The sequence below is a fragment of the Schistocerca nitens genome, chromosome 6 (genome assembly GCF_023898315.1).
Source record: "Schistocerca nitens isolate TAMUIC-IGC-003100 chromosome 6, iqSchNite1.1, whole genome shotgun sequence".
In the NCBI taxonomy this organism is placed as follows: domain Eukaryota; kingdom Metazoa; phylum Arthropoda; class Insecta; order Orthoptera; family Acrididae; genus Schistocerca; species Schistocerca nitens.
Window position 1 is genome coordinate 714,335,657 of NC_064619.1, and position 21,726 is coordinate 714,357,382.

At 42.4% G+C, this 21,726-nt stretch overlaps 1 protein-coding gene across 1 annotated transcript in view; it reads left to right on the plus strand.

The window, feature by feature from the left end:
• LOC126263117 (endothelin-converting enzyme 1-like) overlaps positions 1–21,726 on the plus strand; it is a 295,370-nt gene that overhangs the window by 117,534 nt on the left and 156,110 nt on the right. Inside the window, exon 5 of the mRNA XM_049960128.1 lies at positions 17,545–17,653. Coding sequence (XP_049816085.1) covers positions 17,545–17,653 — 109 coding nt within the window. The remainder of the gene's footprint in view (positions 1–17,544; positions 17,654–21,726) is intronic.

Below are 21,726 nucleotides of genomic sequence, written 5' to 3' on the forward strand. Positions count from 1 at the left end.
TCAAGATCGTTCTGGGTAGTTTATCCTAGATATTTCATGGCAGATGCTGTTTCCAGCAGCCTGTCATCAACAGAGTATTTGAACAATAGTCGATTTCTTATCCTACGTATATGTGCAGTATGTTACATCTACACTCCTGGAAATGGAAAAAAGAACACATTGACACCGGTGTGTCAGACCCACCATACTTGCTCCGGACACTGCGAGAGGGATGTACAAGCAATGATCACACGCACGGCACAGCGGACACACCAGGAACCGCGGTGTTGGCCGTCGAATGGCGCTAGCTGCGCAGCATTTGTGCACCGCCGCCGTCAGTGTCAGCCAGTTTGCCGTGGCATACGGAGCTCCATCGCAGTCTTTAACACTGGTAGCATGCCGCGACAACGTGGACGTGAACCGTATGTGCAGTTGACGGACTTTGAGCGAGGGCGTATAGTGGGCATGCGGGAGGCCGGGTGGACGTACCGCCGAATTGCTCAACACGTGGGGCGTGAGGTCTCCACAGTACATCGATGTTGTCGCCAGTGGTCGGCGGAAGGTGCACGTGCCCGTCGACCTGGGACCGGACCGCAGCGACGCACGGATGCACGCCAAGACCGTAGGATCCTACGCAGTGCCGTAGGGGACCGCACCGCCACTTCCCAGCAAATTAGGGACACTGTTGCTCCTGGGGTATCGGCGAGGACCATTCGCAACCGTCTCCATGAAGCTGGGCTACGGTCCCGCACACCGTTAGGCCGTCTTCCGCTCACGCCCCAACATCGTGCAGCCCGCCTCCAGTGGTGTCGCGACAGGCGTGAATGGAGGGACGAATGGAGACGTGTCGTCTTCAGCAATGAGAGTCGCTTCTGCCTTGGTGCCAATGATGGTCGTATGCGTGTTTGGCGCCGTGCAGGTGAGCGCCACAATCAGGACTGCATACGACCGAGGCACACAGGGCCAACACCCAGCATCATGGTGTGGGGAGCGATCTCCTACACTGGCCGTACACCACTGGTGATCGTCGAGGGGACACTGAATAGTGCACGGTACATCCAAACCGTCATCGAACCCATCATTCTACCATTCCTAGACCGGCAAGGGAACTTGCTGTTCCAACAGGACAATGCACGTCCGCATGTATCCCGTGCCACCCAACGTGCTCTAGAAGGTGTAAGTCAACTACCCTGGCCAGCAAGATCTCCGGATCTGTCCCCCATTGAGCATGTTTGGGACTGGATGAAGCGTCGTCTCACGCGGTCTGCACGTCCAGCACGAACGCTGGTCCAACTGAGGCGCCAGGTGGAAATGGCATGGCAAGCCGTTCCACAGGAGTACATCCAGCATCTCTACGATCGTCTCCATGGGAGAATAGCAGCCTGCATTGCTGCGAAAGGTGGATATACACTGTACTAGTGCCGACATTGTGCATGCTCTGTTGCCTGTGTCTATGTGCCTGTGGTTCTGTCAGTGTGATCATGTGATGTATCTGACCCCAGGAATGTGTCAATAAAGTTTCCCCTTCCTGGGACAATGAATTCACGGTGTTCTTATTTCAATTTCCAGGAGTGTATTTAGGTTCAGGGTCAATTGCTACTGCCTGCGCCACTAATTAATCTTCTGTGGATCATTCTGCAAGTCGATACTGACCTCTAGCATTGATACTTTCTTACAGACAGCCGTATCACTGCGAATAGTCTTAAAGGGCTTTGGACGCTTTCTAGTATGTCATTTACATACATTGAAAACACTAACGGTCGTGTCACTCTCCCTTGGGGTACCACAGATTTTGTCCCGTTAAAAGCGGCGTGTTCAGTCCTATATGCAATAAAGTCTTGAATCCAGACGCAAATCTTCTCTGATGCTCGGTAAGCTCGTACATTTTTTTTTTCACTGAACGGCAGTGTGGGACATTGTCAAATGCCTTCCTGAAGTCAAGGAATACGGGATTCGTGCCAATCGAAAGACTACAGAAGCGCCACATCTCCCAGCTAGCTCGTCTGTTCTACCTCCCAGGCAATTCTAACCAAAGTTAATACTAGTATTTTCCCTGCTGGAGAAGCAGCCAATCTCTGACTCGTAAATTTCCGAACAGGGAGGGGAAGACGTGCTTCCGAATTGTTTCCCCACAGCCACTTTAGGCAATGTGTTTTCAGAGTTTTCGTTTGGGTCTGAAATGAATAACACATTTATCACAGAGATCATTACCTTCACGGGCCAAACGTTGCAGCATGTCCAACCAGGGGCTCGGCTAAACTAAGGGAATTGCTTTTGTGTCCCAACATGACCATTTCTGAGCCGCCAAAAATGTTGCGTTTCGTCCTAAAATTCTTCTGCACGCCTGAGGTTAACCAAAAACCAGCCAGGCAGAGGGACGACACCCTCTGTTGGCTTTGTTTACAGTGTCCGGTCCAAGGCGAGCTCGTAAACTCGCGGGTTTTTATGGACGCCAGCTCTTTACACAAAAGGCGTTTGCGATACTGTCAAAACGTCTTGGGCGGGCTGCCTTTTTTCTCTCTTTTGGTCTGACCTGCTGTGGCAAGAAACGCCTAACACATAGATCCAGGTAGGCGGATTTTCGCCGCTTCAGCCGACAACATTGTCTGCAAATTGGTGCGAGAAATTCTTGGCACCAGCATTTTGTCCCCGATAAATGCTTTGAGATGTTCCTCTCCCTAATAGCTGCACGTGGCTTCCAAGCCCCGAATTGTCCACTGCAAGATTTACTCTTAAATAGCCAGACCGCCTGCTTGTTCACAACTCTAGAAAATACTATTCGAAAGAGAGCTACCATAAAGATCTCGTATGCATTAACAAAGTGCAGGCTGCCATTAATGCCTGCTCATGTCGATAACTTCCTGTCGTTACACAGAAAATGATGTCTGGTGTGTAATAAAAGCATTAAAGAATAGCTCTGAATATGAAAATAAGTGAGAGAGTGACTTGCGCTGGCTCAATTTTTATAGAGGAGATTTGCATTCACCAAAAGATCATGATTCTTCAGCATACAAGAGGCTGATGTGAACGATATAGGTCTATAGTTGTGTGCATATGTCCTAGGTCCGTGCTTGAAAACAGGAATAATCAGAGCTCTTTCCCAGTCGCTAGGTACCGATCGTTGCACCAGCGAATTACGTTAAACTGCCGATGGGAGGTGAGTCCTTTCGCAAAATCTTTATAGCATTTACAGGTATCTCATCTGGTACTGATGCCTTTCAACTACTAAGCAATTGTTGTAGCTTCTCTATTCCGTGATCCGTTATCTCAATATCTGCACAATAAACCTGGGTTAGGTGTGGGGCGGCGGTGGGGTGGGTGGACTGCTGTGGCCTGTTGTGAGGTTGTGAGCCACTGAGGGCTACGGCAAGACGAAGCCACTCCGTCGTTTCTAGGTCCCCAGTTCAAACACAAAATACACAAGGTCCGAGTGAGTTTCTCATACAACTCAGCCTCATTTGTCTCAATTACAGACACTGTCATTATTTCACACACTGAATAGTTTGCACAATGTTTGGCCTTCTCTCTGTCATAATAGCACACAACAATGCAGTGTCTCAAGCAATATCGGTAGTTTCATCTGTCAAAATGGAGTATTTTATTTTTTGAAGATTGGAAATAAGATCCTTATTATGAGGAGGTGCAATAGAGTTTCTTATAACAAACGTACTTTTGTTCATTTTCATAACAAAATTTTGTGCTGTCTTGGAATCAGGAAACTCACTTTTTAACCTAGCTAACAACTGGTATTAAAAGGAATATCATGAGCTGCTAGGAACGCGACAATATTTTAAGCTTCCAGAATGAGATTTTCACTCTGCAGCGGAGTGTGCGCTGATATGAAACTTCCTGGCAGATTAAAACTGTGTGCCGGACCGAGACTCGAACTAGGGACCTTTGCCTTTCGCGGGCAAGTGCTGTACCAACTGAGCCACCCAAGCACGACTCACGCCCCGTCCTCACAACTGTACTTCTGCCAGTACCTCGTCTCCTACCTTCCAAACTTGACAGAAGTTCTCCTGCGAACCTTGCAGAACTAGCACTCCTCGAAGAAAGGATATTGCGGAGACATGGCTTAGCTACAGCCTGGGGGATGTTTCCAGAATGAGATTTTAAGCTTGGCTCCCGTACCTAGTTTTACCAGCGTTGCAGTGCCTTTAGACAAAAACTTTGTAAAAGTTGTGCATGATTTTTCTGTGATACCACTCATTTTAATTAATATGCTTTCTTGAGTGCATGTGTTTCTTTCATACAGTTAGAACAGCTACTATAGAATCATTACAGCATTTGGATTTTGACTTACAGCAATTATTAGGGTCCTTGGTTATCCATGAACGAAATACTGGATCCACCTCCCATGCAGTGCATTATTGTTGAAACCTGTGGCGAGGTTTCTCACTTTTGGCAACTCACGTCTTTGCATCTTTTTCTTTGGCGTAGAAACACCGCATATTTCTTCATCACTGCTAGACATTACATCCGCTTAACAAATTACATAAATTAACACAAAGTGCTAAAATTATATGTTGTTTGATAAGGTGTGGTACCTACCAAACTAGAGCACGAAGAGCTGAGAATGATTTTTAAACAGCTCACAGCATAGCTGCCGGTATAACTACGAGAATTAAAGAGAAAATATACACTAAAGGAAGCACCTAGATGAAATTCGTTGTTAATTAAATATGTAAGTATTAAGTGGAACTGTAACAACACAGCGCTAAAATGAACCTTACTGCACAATAAGGTCCCTACGAAGCGCGTGTATCGGACGACGTTCTTACGTTAAATAATATTAGCGTGAGCGTAATTCATTGTTGTGCACGTGCTTCATCATCGGTTGACAATAACCTAATAACGTATGCAGAATTGAATTGTTTCGCAATGGTATCTCGGTCAGAAAGTAAAAAACCAAAAATTATCATATTTTCGCATATAATCCTTCACTTCAGATCATACATCGACTTGAAATTATGTTATGCGTATGATCTTTATCATACGCCGAAAACCCTGATCAAGCGGAACACTGCAGAAATCGTTACGCCAACGGGTGTGCATCTGTGTCCGCAGTACACTATTAGCCACCTCCTGCTGCGCAAGTTACGTTAGTTTAGTCAGATACACTGCAGCTGCAGTGCTCATCTTTGTCACGCTAGTGTAGAAAGTGCCACGAAACCGGCTAAGTACAAAACCCTTACATTATTTACTTATATTTAAGTATATAACGCGACTTTTCTCGTAAAATTTAAACGTGTTTTCTGTGACAGCTGTATCAAAATTCGAACCTGTGTCGTGATATATTGTGTATTTTCGAATGTTGAGTGCAGCGAAAATGTTATTTCCTGTTATAAAATTAGCTGTAATCCACATTTGCGCGTTATGTAATTTTAGTAGTGGAATCCTATCTGACAAATTCGTTCACCCCAAATTTCAGTGTATATCTCCTTAAACGTACATTTTTCTTTTTTTCTTATTTGGATTTTCGGACGATGGTAGTGTTGTGCAGAACATATTTCGTGGGAGATCGTAATTTGTGATTTACAGTTGCTCTAGCATATTTTATAACTAACGTATGTTGTTAAATTTAGTTTTCGTTTTCGACAGCAGTGTACACTGAGGTGACAAAAGCCGTGGGACAGCGACGTGCACACATACATATGGCGGTAGTATTACACAAGGTATAAAAGTGCAGCACATTGGCGGAGCTGTCATTTGTACTCAGATGATTCATGTGGAAAGGTTTCCGAAGTGATTATCACCACAAGCGGGAATTAACAGACTTTGAACGTTGAATGGTGATTGCAGCTAGACGCATCGCATATTCCAATTCGGAAATCGTTTGAGAATTCGATATTCCGAGATCCACGGTGTTAAGAGTGTGCCGAGGATACCGAGCCGGCCGGAGTGGCCGAGCGGTTCTAGGCGCTTCAGTCTGGAACCACAAGACCGCTACGGTCGCAGGTTCGAATCCTCCCTCGGGCATGGATGTGTGTGATGTCCTTAGGTTAGTTAGGTTTAAGTAGTTCCAAGTTCTAGGGGACTGATGACCTCATATGTTAAGCCCCATAGTGTTCAGAGCCATTTGAACCATTTTGAGAATACCAAATTTCAGACATTACCTCTCACACGGACAATGCAATGGCCAATGGTATTCGCTTAACGACCGACAGCAATGACGTTTGCGTAGTCGTCAGTGCTAACAGACAAGCAACACTGTGTGAAACAACCCAGAGAAATCAATGTGGGACGTACGATGCACGTATCTGTTAGGAGAGTGTGGCGTTAATGGTCTATGGCAGCAGAGGACCGACGCGGGTGCCTTTGCTAACATCACATCACCTGCAGCGCCTCTCTTCAGCTTGTGACCATATTGCTTGTACACTAGACGACTGGAAAACCGTGGCCTGGCGAGATAGCCCAGATTTCAGTTGATAAGAGTGACGCAGCACCTCGTGTTCCTGCTGCTAAGAAGGCTAGTACACCGTTCGTTCGTTGCATATTTTTACGAGCTTCCAGCAGGAGCGACTTATTTACTTACAGATACCTGTGTAGTTAGTGGATTGTTTTTGTAATTTCTTGCGTGCTCGAGTGACTACTAGGTACAAGCATTTTTTTAAAATAACAGTGTAGTGTACTGTACCGCCGTTGCTATCGACCCTCAGATTGGAAAGGCTCAGTGTCGTTTAGACCGTTAGTGAGAGAGCACTTCGAATTCCTGCTGCTAATAAGCTGAGTACACCGTGTTCGTTTGTTGTATATTTTTACGAGCTTCAAACAGGAGCGACTGCAGTAATGGATAGGAACTGTGATTGCTGTGTACAGATGCGATCTGAGTTGGCGACTCTTTGTTTACAGCTCCAGGCTGCATTGGCTTCCATCACACAGCTTGAAGCTGCCGCCGAGGGACATCACTGGCGGGGGTCGGAGGTGCAGGCGCGAGAGACATCGGGCACGTCCCACGTGTCCCCCGTTCGGTCCACTGCTGTGGCTGCCCCGGGTACTGCCAGCACTGAGGATGACCCCTCACCAGTGGTCGAGTGTGAGATCACCAAAGTCTGGCAGGCAGCAAAAGAATTTCCGAGGAGCCTATCGTAGGGCCTCTCGGTTCGTTTGACGAACAGGTTTCGGGTGTTATCTGTGGCTGACAATGTTTCTGAGCGAGATGCAGTCATCCACCCTTTTCCAGAGGAAGCTTCTTGGCCCACAATGTCTGGGCGTTCACAGAGGGTGGGTTTGCTGGTAGTTGGGAGCTCCAACATTAGGCATGTAATGGGGCCCATTAGGAACATGGCTGCCAAGGAGGGGAAGGAAGCCAGTGTACACTCCGTGTGCATACCTGGGGGAGTCATTCCGGATGTGGAAAGGCTACTTCCAGATGCCATGAAGAGTACAGGGTGCAGCCATATGCAGGTGGTGGCTCATGTAGGTACCAATGACGTATATCACTTTAGATTGGAGAAGATTCTCTCTGGTTTTGGGCAGCTAGCGGTAATGGTGAAGACTGTCAGTCTTGCTTGCGAGATTAAGGCGGGGCTCAACATCTGCAGCATCGTCGATAGAACCGACTGTGGTCCTTTGGTGCAGAGATGAGTGGGGGGTCTGAACCAGAGGCTCAGGCAGTTCTGTGACCATGTAGGCTGCAGATTCCTTGACTTCCGTCATCGGGTGGTTCAACTTAATAGGTCAGGAGTCCACTACACACTGGAGGTGGCTACACGGGTAGAGGGGGCTGTGTGGAAGGGACTGGGCGGTTCTTTTGGGTTAGAGGGCCTCTGTCTAAAAGGGGACAGGTAAAACACAGCAAGTCAGTTGTAGATACGATCGGTATTGTAGTTGTAAGTTGTCATAGCTGCGTTGGGAAAGAACAAGAGCTCTAAGCCCTAATAGAAAGCACTAAGGCTCAAACAGTTATAGGCACAGAAAGCTGGCTAAATCCGGAAATAAATTCAGCAGAAGTTTTTTTCTAACAATCTAACAGTGTTCAGAAAGGATAGATTAAATACAGTTGCTGGTGGAGTATTTATTGCTGTCAGAAGTAGTTTGCCTTACAGTGAAATTGAAGTAGATAGTTCCTGCGAAATAGTATGGGTAGAGGTTATACTTGACAATCGGACTAAACTATTAACTGGGTCGTTTAACCGACCCCCCGACTCAGAAGATATAGTTGCTAAACAGTACAAAGAAAACTCGAGTCTCATTTCAAATAGGTACCCCACTCGTACAGCTGTAGTCGGTGGTGACTTTAATCTACCTTCGATATGCTGGAAAAATTATACGTTTAAATCCGTCAGCAGGCAAAAAACGTCATCCCAAATCGTACCGAATGCTTTCTCAGAAAATTATTTTGAACAATTAGTTCATTAGCCCACTCGAAGCGTAAATGGTTGAGAAGCCGTACGTGACTTGTTAGCAACAAATAGTATCGTGACGAATACAGGGATTAGCGGCCACAAGTCAGTAGCTGCTAGGCTGAATACCGTAACTCCTACAACCGTCAAAAAGAAACGCGAGGCATATATATTTACAAAACCTGATAAAAATGCTCTTAACGCCTTTTTAAGAGACAGTCTGCACTCCTTCCTATCTGATCATGTAAGCGTAGAAAAGTTGTGGAACGATTTCAAAGAGACAGTATCGACAGTAATTGAGATATGTGTACCACATAAATTAATAAGTGATGGTACTAATGCCCCATGGTATACAAAACGGGTCAGATCGTTGTTGCAGAAGCAGTAAAAAAAGCATGCCAAATTTAAAAGAACGCAGAGTCCCCAAGACTGGGAAAGTTTTGCAGAAGTTCGAAATGTGAGATACGGTACTTTCAATAATTTCTACAGCAAAACTCTGTCTCGAAATCTGGCAGAAAACCCAAAGTGATTCTGGTCATACATAAAGCACACCAGTGGCAAGACGCAATCAATACCTTCACTGCACGATAACAACGGTGAAGTCATTGATGACAGTGCCACTAAAGCAGAGTTATTAAACACGATTTTCCGAAACTCCTTCACCAAAGAAGACGAAGTAAATATTCCTGCATTCCAATCAAGAACAACTGTCAAGATGAGAAACATAGAAATAGATATCCTCGGTGTCGCTAAAAAAATGGTTCAAATGGCTCTAAGCATTAGGCCCCTATGGGACTTCAACGTCTGAGGTCGTCAGTCCCCTAGACTTAGAACTACTTAAACCTAATTAACCTAAGGACATCACACACATCAGTGCCTGAGGCAGGATTCGAACCTGCGACCGTAGCAGCAGCGTGGTTGCGGATTGAAGCGCCTAGAACCGCTCGGCCACTCTGGCCGGCCTCGGTGTCGCAAAGCAGTGTAAATCATTAAATAAAAGCAAGGCTTCCGGTCCAGATTGTATACCAGTCAGAGTATGCTGACAGAATAGCTCTATATTTAGCAATTATATACAACCGCTTTCTCACAGAAAGATCCGTACCTAAAGACTGGAAAATTGCTCAAGTCACACCAATACCCAAAAATGGAAGTAGGAGTAATCCCCTGAATTACAGACCCATATCACTAACGTCGATTTGCAGTAGGGTTTTGGAACATATACTGTATTCGAACATTATGAAGTACCTAGAAGAAAACAATTTATTGACACGTAGTCAGCAAGAATTCAGAAAATATCGTTCTTGCGGAACACAACTAGCTCTTTATACTCATGAAGTAATGAGTGCTATCGACAGGGGATGTCAAATTGATTCCATGTTTTTAGATTTCTAGAAGGCTTTCGACACCGTTCCTCACAAGCGTCTTCTAACCAAACTGCGTGCCTATGGAATATCGCCTCAGTTGTGTGACTGGATTCGTGATTTCCTGTCAGAAAAGTCACAGTTCGCAGTAATGGACGGAAAGTCATCGAGTAAAATATAAATAATATACGGCGTTCCCCAAGGAAGTGTTATAGGTCCTCTATTGTTCCTGATTTATATTAACGACATAGGAGACAGTCTCAGTACCCATCTCAGATGTCTGCAGATGATGCTGTGATTTACCATCTTGTAAAGCCATCAGATGATCAAAACGAATTGCAAAATGATGTAAGTAAGACATCTGTATGGTGCGAAAAGTGGCAATTGACCCTGAAGAAAGAAAAGTGTGAAGTTATTCACATGAGTACTAAAAGAAATTCACTAAATTTCGATTACGCGATAAGTCACACAAACTTGAAGACTGTAAATTCAACTAAATACTTAGGGGTTCACAATTACAAATACTCTAAATTGGAACGGTCACACAGATAATGTTGTGGGTAGAGCCAACCAAAGTCTGCAATTCATTGGCAGAACTCTTAGAAGGTGCAACAGGTCTACTAAAGAGACTGCTTACGCCACACTTGTCCACCCTATTCTAGAGTACTGCTGTGCGGTGTGGGATCCGCATCAGGTGGGACTGACGGATGACAGCGAAAAAGTACTAAGAAAGACAGCTTGTTTTGTGCTATCGCGAAATAGGGGAGATAGTGCCACAGACATAATACGTGAAATGGAGTGGCAACCATTAAAATGAGGGCGTTTTTCGTTGCTACGGAATGTTGTCATGAAATTTCAAACACCAGTTTTCTCCTCCAATTGCGAAAACATTCTGTTGGCACCCACCTACATAGGGAGAAATGATCATAATGATAAAATGAGAGAAATCAGGGCTCGCACAGAAAAATTTAAGTTCTCGTTTTCCCGCGCGCCGTTCGAAAGTGGAACGGTAGAGAGACAGCTTGAAGGTGTTCATTGAACCCTATGCCAGGCACTTTATTGTGAATAGCAGAGTAATCACGTAGATGTAGATGTAGATGTAGAAGAGCTGATGATAGGGTTCAAGCGTGGCATAGACCCCACGAAGCCATGGTCCCAAGATGTCACCAAGGGGAATTTTTTGGATGACAATGTGCCATGTCAGCAGGAGACAATTGTTTGCAATTGGTTTGAAGAAGATTCTGGACAGCTCGAGCAAATGATTCGGCCACCCATACTGCCTGATATGAATCCCACAGAACATTTATGGGACATAGCAGAGAGCTCAGTTCATGCACGAAATCCTAAAATGCTAAAATCCTAAATGCTAAATATTTCTGCAGGGTTCTTCCTACGACCTGTTGGGTCCACGTCACATCTCCTTCTTCCTCCTCTTTGTCCATTTATCCCTCCCCTCTCTCTGTCCATTTTTTCCTCCTCCCTCCCTCTGTCCATCTGCTCCCCTCTTCCCTCTCTGTGGCCATCTCTTCCTCTTTCCTTTCTCTGTTCATTTCCTCCCCTCCCCTCTCTTTGCTATACCCCCCCCCCCCAGTCTATCTCGTCCTTCCCCCTCTCTGCCTGTCCACGTCCTCCTATCCCACCCTCTCTCTACATTGTCACTCCTGCCCCAGTAGAATGTTACTGGTTCCTACTTCCACAGAATTTCTTTCCAGATAATAAGTGGTATGTGTACCAAGTTTGGCTAAAATCAATCCAGTGGTTTAGGAGGAGGTTTTTACCATGGCTTTGCCCACATATTTATAAACATAGTGTATCTGTATCATAGTGATTTTTGCCCTGAATTTTCTTTTTCATGTATCTCAATGTTTATGATGTCATGTCTCCTGAGTTTTTTGTTGTACAGTGACATAATTTTGCAGGTACATTCAGTGGATACTGACTGCAAAATGTGCTGCAAAAACAGTTAGTAGTATAGAAGTAATAAATTAGAACATCATGGCTGATGCAGCAGTTTTACTGCATTGACAGCAAAATGTAGTAATTTGTCGTGGTTGTGAGTGAAAAAAAAGTTTCATATAAAGATTTAAAATTTATGTGCAAAGTTTGCTGCAAGTCACTAAGTGATCTCATTCTCAACTACTGGATGAATAAAATCTGGTTATTCACCCATTGTGGACTTGACACCCCACAGCTTTGACAGATAGGTGTTTCTTACCCTCATAATGGCTCTTTCCAGACAGTAAGTGATATGTGTACGAAGTTTGGTTGAAATTGGCCCAGTGGTTTAGGAGAAGATGTGGAATGTACATACATACATTCATTTTTATAGTATTTATGGATTTAAGCTATTTTTGTGTTTGTTAGTGACCATAGCTTCAACAAAAAAGCGTTCCATGTAGTTTCAGAGACCAGACTTTTATTGTAGGGTTTCTCTCAAGAAATCTCTTATAAGAGAAGTTTCTTTGTTGGTTGTTTATCACTTCAGTTCCTAGAGGGAACTGGTGATATGTGTAACACAACAAATTGAGAAATCAAAAGACTCAGCAGCAAGCTTAGTTTAAAGTAATGTGTTTATTGTTTTGTAAAACACTGCACCAGCCACAAGGCAGCCCCAGTGTGAGAGCTGTTATCGCGCACAGGATGAGTTAATTGCTGTTGGTAAGTAGCTGGAAATAGGCCTGACTATTGTTAAGCAGTGGGAAGCTGCTGCAAATGGGTGTGTGGGGATGTCTGTTGAGAGTCGTGTAGCACAAACAGAAAACGTGATTAATTACTGCCCTCTCCTGTGGATACCTCTCCTCCACAGGGAACACAGGATGTATCACCACACATCCTCTTGACTGTGAGTTGTATGTTAGTGGTAGGTCCATGCTCACTGCATAAGGGAGACAGGGACTATGGAGATTTTAGTGTGTTACACCTATCACCACCTATCCCCTAACTACAAGTTTGAGGTACTATCTTCCACTGGAACTGAAACTGAGCCAATGAGACTCACTTCACCTGCTGTGAAGACTGGTGTGCTGTGTGCTGTCTCCCATATCAGGAGGAAGCAGCCAGAAAAAGATAGGGGTGTGTTAATAGTCGGTATTTTGAATGTCTGATAAATAATAGTACTCCTTAGAGAAATGGCAACAGGATTTGGAAACGATCATCAGGCACACATTGTGTGTCTAGAAGCCTCATTCAACTGAAACAAGTCGAAATATTGAAATGTTCAGCAAAGTAGATAAGAAGACAGTAGTGTCATATCTCAGGCAGAAACTTGAAACATTTAGTTCACTGCAGGAGCATACAGATCATAAACAGTTCATGATGGGAGGGACTGTCCATAGTCTACAATCACTATAAATAAACTTGTAAAGGAAAATAGGCTACTTCATAATAGGTTAAAAATGAAGTTTAGAGCAATAGATAGAGATACTCAAGGAAACACATTTGGCTAAAGTCTTCAACAACTATTATAGCAAAATATTATCAAAAGATGTCTCATAATATTTGAAAAAAATTGTAGTCATGTGTGAACTCTGTTAGTGGGACCAATGTTCTGACACTCACGGATGAGACAGGTACTATAATAGAGGCATACAAAACAAAAACAGGGATTCAGAAATGAAAATCATGGAGAATTGCCTCAATTTAATTCTAGTTGAGGGATTTCTTACATGATATACTGTGAACTATAGATGAAGGGCAACAGACAGATTCCATATTTCTAGATTTTGGGAAAGTGTTTGACATGGTGCCCCATTGCTGGCTCTTAAAGAAGGTGGAATAGGTTCACAGATATGCAAGTGACTCGAAGACTTCTTAAATTATAGAACCCAGTATGCTGTCCTCGACAGTGAATATTCATCAGGGACAAGGGTATCATCAGGAGTGCCCCAGGGAAGTGTGATAGGATGGCTGTTTTTCTCTGTATACATAAATGATTTGGTGGACAGGATGGTAAGCAGTCTGCAGTTGTTTGCTGATGATGCTGTGATGTATGGTAAAGTGTCATCATTGAGTGACTGTGGGACAACACTAGATGACTTAGACATAATTTCTAGTTAGTGTGATGAATGGCAGCTAGCTCCAAACATAGAAAAATGTAAGTTAGTGCACATGAGTAAGAAAAACAAACCCGTAATGTTCTGTTAAAGCACTAGTAGTGTCCTGCCTGACACAGTCATGTCATTTAAATATCTGTGGGTAATATTACAAAGCAATATGAGATAGAATGAGCGTGTGAGGATTGTAGAAGGAAAGGTGAATGGTGGACTTCAGTTTATTGGGAGAATTCTAGGAAAGTGTGGCGCATCTGTAAAGGAGACCACATATAGGATGCTAGTGCAACTGTTCTTGAGTACTGCTCAAATGTTTGGGATCCGTAACAGGTCGGATTAAAGGAAGATATCAAAGCATTTCAGAGATTTGTTACTGGTAGATTCAAACAACATGCAAGTGTTACAGACATGCATTGAGAACTCAAATGGGAATCCCTGGAGACAAGTCAAGCTACCCCAATTCTTTCCTTTCCATACACACCTGCCTTCTCAGGGCAACTGCTCATAAAGTTAGTGTTAAAACAGCTGTGGCCTTGCATGTGTGTGTACACCGTGAAATTTAGAGAACCAGCATTTGAAGCTGATGCAGAATGATTCTGTTGCGTCCAACATACAATGCACGTAAGGACCACTAATATAAGATACGAGAAATCAAGACTCATATGAAGGCATATGGACAGTCAATTTTACCTATTTATATTTGCAAATGGATTGGGAAAGAAAATGTCTAGTGGTGGTACAGGGTACCTTCCGTGATGCACCGTAGGGTGGACTGGGGAATATCGATATAGATGTAGACGTGAAATGGAATTATCACAGAGGATCAGTCATAGATCAGACCAAAGGTGCCTTACAAAACACTCATGTGACATATCCTAGAGTATTGCCTCTTGTGTGTTGGACCTCTCACAAATGAGACTAACAAGGGATATTGAACATATATGACTAAGTTCAGTAGAAACAGTCACAGATTTGTTTGACCCGTGGGAGAGCATCACAGAGTTGTTGGGAAAATGATATGGCAGACACTTGAAGACAGATGCAAACTATCTCATGAAAGCCTACCTACAAAGCTTCAAGAACTAGCTTTAATTAAGGAATCTAGAAATGTACTACTGCTGCCTACAGATGTCAGTCATAGGAACCACAAAGCATTTAAGCAATCATTCTTCCGATGAATGGAACAGGAAGAAGCCTTGATGACTGGTACAATATGTACGCTTTGCCAAGCACTTCAGTGATTTGTGGAGTATAGATGTAGATGTAGAAGCTCAGTTTCATTAGAGCCATTGATGCTGCCTGAGTTGGCAACTCTGTGTACTAAAATTCACACCCTGTACCATATTTAATGTAATATAAGATGCTACTGACTGTAAGACACACCTTAATTTTTAAGCATTTTTTTAAAATAATTTTTTTACCATTATTATTATTAGATTACAAAGCAGGACTAAAAAAATCCTTAGTTTATAAAACTGAACTGACCTTTAAACTCCCTGAAAATTGTCATCTGGACTTCCTTCTTCTTCTTCTTCTTCTTCCTCTTTGTCATCATCATTGCCTTCTCCATATATAAGATGGTCTTCACTGCCATTGAGAGCATTACTTCTTAAAGATTTAACAATAATGTCTTCTCTTGCTCTAGACCATGACTGTTTTATCCACTGACACACTCGTTTGATTGTAGGTTTTTTAAAGCTCCCTTCAGCAAGAATTCAGGTTGAGTTTCATCAATCATCCATTTGTTCAATTCCTCTCCCATATACACTTTAAATGGTTTATTTATCAAGAGATCAAGAGGTTGCAATTATGAAGTAAGTCCTCCCAGAATAACAGCTAGCTCTGTATTTCCCTGTCTCAATTTCTTTTTCACAGAATTTTTCAAATGACTACTAAACTGATGTAGCACAAGAAGAGAACACTTCTGCAATAAAACACCTTTCCTTCTCTCCTATACTGTGTTAATCCACAATTTCATACCAGTCTCATCCATCCAACCCATGTCATGTATCTTAACAACACTTGACATTATTTAAAATGGTTTTGGCATTGTTTTGCACTTGAAAATGAACATTGGATTAAGTTTAGTAACATCAGCACAATATGAAAGGACAACAATGTAGTGCATTTTTTCATGTCCACTTGTTCATGGCAACAGTTCTATTACTTGATGCATCAAATGTCAGGAATTTTGTCCATATTCACCCTTTGGATTAGTTTCACACTGGTATTCTCAATGCTGAATAATAAAGCAATGGAAAGATAATATTTCCTCTTTCACATGCTAAGTCCATGACACTTCACAAACCTGTAGCACCAATCAAATCCAATCTTAAAGTCTGTTAAGTTCCACTTTTGTGCTAGCTTATGAGTGTGTATTTGAATCATTTTTGTATTAATTCGAGTGCCATTTTGATGGTGACCTTGAATCCATTACAATACATCATCTTCTAGTTTTGACCATTTTGCATTCAGTCCTGTATTTGCGCATTTAGTCTTCCCCATTTTTTTTTTTTTTTTCAGATGTTCCTCGCAAGCTCACTAATCAAATATAGTTTTTTCCTGTTGGTAGAAGTCAAAAATGCTGCTCAGCTGCTCTGTTTTGATGTTCTTCTGCCTCAGCTATTACTTTAACTTTATAGCTCGTATCATATGAATACCTTTTTTTTCCCATTACAAAACTAGCTACTTATAGAAATGTTGTATTCTTTCCCATAATACAAATAACTTTCAATTCACATTCACTGGCATTGCAGACTGCAATGACACATCATAGACTAGGCATTGTTGTGGGTTTTTGATGGCAGACGGGAAGGAGACAGTGTTAGGAAGCTTGTAATTCCCTATAACTCTCGTTTGTTACATCGGTGCACTGCTGCTGCTGGTTGAATCCAGTGTTGCCAAATAGACATATGTTTCCTGCAACATTGAATATATGACCATTTGTAAGACTGGTGGGAATTTTAAATCAAACACTGGACATTTTTATATTAATTTTGGGTATAAGATGCACCTGAATTTTGGAGGTAATTTTTTGAAAAAAAAAAAAAAAATGTGTGTCTCATAGTCTGTAAAATATAGTATACCTCAAGTCACATACAAATTTAATTACATCTTTTTTAGTGTACTATATACACAGAATTAAGCTTTCATTATTTGCTATTGTTCTGGGTGTTATCATTTTAATGGCCAGTAGTGTACTGTTTGCATTACACTGTTTGAGGAGATCTTTTATGAGATGTAATGAGACTTGTGTGAACCAAGAAAACTGTAGCATTCTATTGGCAACTAGGTTGAATCATGCCCTTGGCTCATTACCACATTGAACTTGATGCAATTCCTAGATGAATGTTGGGAGAATCTGAAATGAAGTTCTGTTTGTCAACTCCTTGAATGACTCATGCGTACAGACACTGCATGCAGTTGAATATTGCACTAAAACAATGCATTGTAATGCAACAGTTTCCATCAGTGAGCATTCAGCTATTCAGAAAATTTTAGACCCTGTTCTTTTTATTCCCCATCTCGAAAACCACTTGAAAGGGCATTGTTTTTGTTCTTTAGTCTAGAACTATTTTGAAGAGGACAAACATGATGCATAAATTTGTAAAAACGTCTCTAAGAATATAGATATTTAATTTATTATCTCCTACCAAGCTTGTGTTGTAGTTAAATTGTGCAACATAAGAAATTATTTGTAGTTATTATGTGCATCATATAGTATATCAAGTGGATGCAAAAGAAATAAACATAATATTTGAATGAGCACTAGAACTTATATTGTATTCTTATTGTTTCCTTTTTTTACAGTACGAAAGGTAATGAATAACATTGGAAACTTCTCATTTGATAATGATGAATGGAAGGACTTCCGCTCAAAATTTGCTGATCTTTTCTCTACATTGATAAAATATAATAGGTGAGTCTTGGATGAAACATTGATTTTATTCAACTCCATTTTCTTACAAAAGGGATATTTTTCTCTGCCTAACAGCATGACCATAAGCTTTTATATTGATTGTGCAGCTGCTGCGCTGTCTGTATCTCATAGCCCACTGCCTGACATGAAACTGCTTGCTATTTATTTATGATTGAACATAACAAAATAGAAAATGTCTACTCAGTCTTGGTGAATAACACTACATTTTTATTTTTACTAACTTTTCTTCCAATAGGCATCTTTTTAAATTAGTACTCAAGGCATAAGATAATTGGTTATTATTTGTTTGATGTTCTGTGCATTGCCTCTGGTACCATACAAGTTATTTCTTGATTTCTTAACAAATGTCCCATCATATTATAGCTTCTTCTGGGTAACATTTCCCACATATTCTTATTTTCTGGAGGAGCTCCTCATTTAGCTTTCATCTGTAACACCACATCTCAAATCCTCTGATTCTCTTCTTTTCCACTTTTCTTCAGCCAGTGACTCACTTCCATACAGTGTTGTGCTCCAAATGTACTTTTTCAAAAATTTTATCCACATTTGATATTAATATGCTTTATTTAATGAGGAATGCACTCTATCTACATCTACATGTATGTACATACTTTGCAAGCTACCATACAGTCCGTGGTGGAGGGTATGCTGCACCACTAAAAGTCAATTCATTTCCTGTTCCACTCAAAAATAGAGCAACAGAAAAACCATGGTCTGTATGCCTCCATATGAGCCCTAATTTCTCTCATATTCATGGTCCTTATGCAAAATGTATGTTGGTGGCAGTATAATTGTTCTGCTGTCCGCTTAAAATCCAGTTCTCTAAATTTTCTCAAAAGTATTTCTTGAGAAAAACATCTCATCCCCTCCAGGGCTATTCTTTTGACTTCCTAAATCATCTTCATAATACTTGCATGTTGATCAAATCTACCAGTAACAAATCTAGCAGCAAACCTCTGAATTACTTTGATGTCTTCCTTAATCTGACTTCAGCAGTACTCAAATGTGGGTCACATAGTGTTGTATAACTGTTCTCCTTTCCAATAATCCAAAGTCAACCATTCTCTTTCCTCACTATGATCCTCACATGCTCTTTCCATTTCATATTGCTTTGCAACTTTACACCTGTGTACTATTCAACCTGACTGTGTCAAGTAGCACATTACTAATGTATTCAAACATTATAGGATTGTTTTTACTACTCAACTGCAATAACCTACTTGTAATTCATTAAAAGCTAACTGCCATTTATTACACCAACTAGAAAATTTGTCTAAGTCATCTTGTATCCTCCAACAGTCACTTAATGACAGCACCTTCCTGCACACCACAGCATCATCAACAAACAGCCACAGATTCCTGCCCACCCTGTCTGTCAGATTATTTATGTATATAGAGAATAAGAGCCATCCTATCAGACTTCCCTGAGGCACTCCTGATGATACCCTTCTCTCTAATGAACACTAGCCATTGAGGACAGTATACTGGGTCTGATGACTCAGTAAGTTTTATAGCCAGTCACATATCTGGGAACCTGTTCCACATGTTCATACCTTCGTTAATAGCCTGCAGTGAGCCACCATGTCAAATGCTTTTCTGAAATTTGGGAACATGTAATCTGTCTATTGCCCTTCATCCATAGTTCACATTGAATGCACAGTGGCTACCACTCTGGACTCACATTTGGGAGGACAGTGGTTCAAACCCACACTGGCCATCCAGATTTAGGATTTCCATGATTTCCCTAAATTGCCCCAGACATATGCTGGTGTGGTTCCTTTGAAAGGGCATGGCCAGTTTCCTTCCCCACTCTTGACACAATCCAAGCTTGTGCTCCATCTCTAATGACCTCAATGTCAATGGGACATTAAACCCAATCTTCCTTCCTTCCTTCTTCCATAGTTCACTGGATATTCTGTGAGGAATGGACAAGCTGCATTTTGCTTAGGCATTGCTGTCCAAAACTGCTGATTTGTGGATGGAAGCTTTTCCATCTAATGGAACTTTATTATATTTGAAATGAGAATATGTTCAAGAATTCTGCAGCAATCCAGTGTTAAGAATATTGGACTGTAATTTTGTGGGCCCATTCTTTTGCCCTTCTTATATACAGTAACAGTAGTCTCCTATGCTTTCTTCTACACTCATGGTCATAAATTAAGGATAATTGCAGAATGTGGTGCCACACAATGTGGCACTACACAGAACTGGTGCTAATAGCATAGGCACATAGGGAACACACATGACACAGTTCTGTAAGTCCACAGTATTGGTGATAAGTTGAGAAAACCGTCCTGAAACACATGTGCTGCAAACTGCCACTGTCTCCTGCGCATGTACCCTGACATCAATATGGGATATGATCACCATGCACATGTACACAGGCCGCACAATGGGTTGGCATACTCTGGATCAAGTGGTCGAGCAGCTGCTGGAGTATAGCCTCCCATTCTTGCACCAGTGCCTGTTGGAGCCCCTGAAGTGTCGTAGGGGTTTGAAGACGTGCAGCAGTACATTGACCAAGAGCACCCCAGATGTGCTTGATGGGGTTTAGGTCTGGAGGACAGGCAGGCCACTCCATTCACCTGATATCTTCTGTTTCAAGGTACTCCTCCAAGATGGCAACTCGGTGGGGCCGTGCGTTATCATCCATCAGGAGGAAGGTGGGACCCACTGCACCCCTGAAAAGGTGGGCGAAATGACATCCTGATGCACCTGGCCCATTACAGTTCCTCTGTCAAAGACATGCAGGGGTGAGGGGTGTATGTGCACCAATCATAATCCCACCCCCACACCATCAAACCACGACATCCATACAGGTCACTTTCAAGGACATTAAGGGGTTGGTATCTGGTTCCTGGTTCACGCCAGATGAAAACCCAGTGAGAATCACTGTTCAGACTATACCTGGACTCGTCTGTGAACATAACCTGGGACCACTGTTCCAATGACCATGTACTGTGTTCTCGACACCAGGCTTTACTACGGGCTCTCCTGTGACCAGGGGTCAGTGGAATGTACCTTGCAGGTCTCCAGGCAGTTCAGTTGTCTGTAGACTGTGTGTCTGGAGACAACTGTTCCAGTGGATGTGGTAAGGTCCCAAGCAAGGCTACCTGCAGTACTCCACGGCTGTGTGTGGGTACTGATGGTGAGATATTGGTCTTCTAGTGGTGTTGTGCACTGTAGTACCTGGAGATGTTTCCTGTCTGTTGGAATTGTTGCCATAATCTTGAGATCACACTTTGTGGCACATGCAGGGCCTGTGTTATGACCTTCTGTGTTTGACCAGCCTCCAGTCGCCCTAGTCTTCTACCCCTCATAACATCATCAATAGGTGTTCTTTGAGCCATTTTCAATACACAGTCACCATTAGCATGTCTGAAAATGTCTGCAAACTTAATCACTGCACCATACTCTGACGTGCACGAACACACCTCTGCATATATGAACTACTGCCAGCGCCACTGTGCAATGACCGCAGGTCAAATGCACCACATGGTCATACCCAGAGGTGATTTAAACCCACAAGCTGCCCACAAGAGTGTTGTTTCACCATGTATCAGCATTATCCTTAATTTATGAGCATGAGTGTAATTACTTGGGACTTTGCACTGTGTGAGAAATTCATGATAAATGCAAGCTAAGTAAGGCAGTACTCTTTATAAATGAAATTGGGGTTCCATGTGGACCGGGTACTTACTTGTTTTCAACTCTTTGTTACTTCTCAATGCCATGGATGCCTATTACTATGTCCTCCATACAGGAATCTGTGCTATGGTCAAATGATGGTATGTTTCTACAACCCTCCTGCATGAACTACTTCATAAATGTGAAATTTAGAACTTCAGCTTTCCTTTTTCTATCTTCTATTACTGCACCAGACTGGACAGCAAGTGACTGGATAGAAGCCTTTAACCCACTTAGTGATTTAATGTAGGAACAGAATTTTCTAGTTTTCTCTGTTAGGTCATTTGTAACCCAGATAGCACAGTAAGCCGGTTTCAAACTTGTTTCCAGATGTAAAGTTCAAGTATATAAGCTCGATCAAAGCT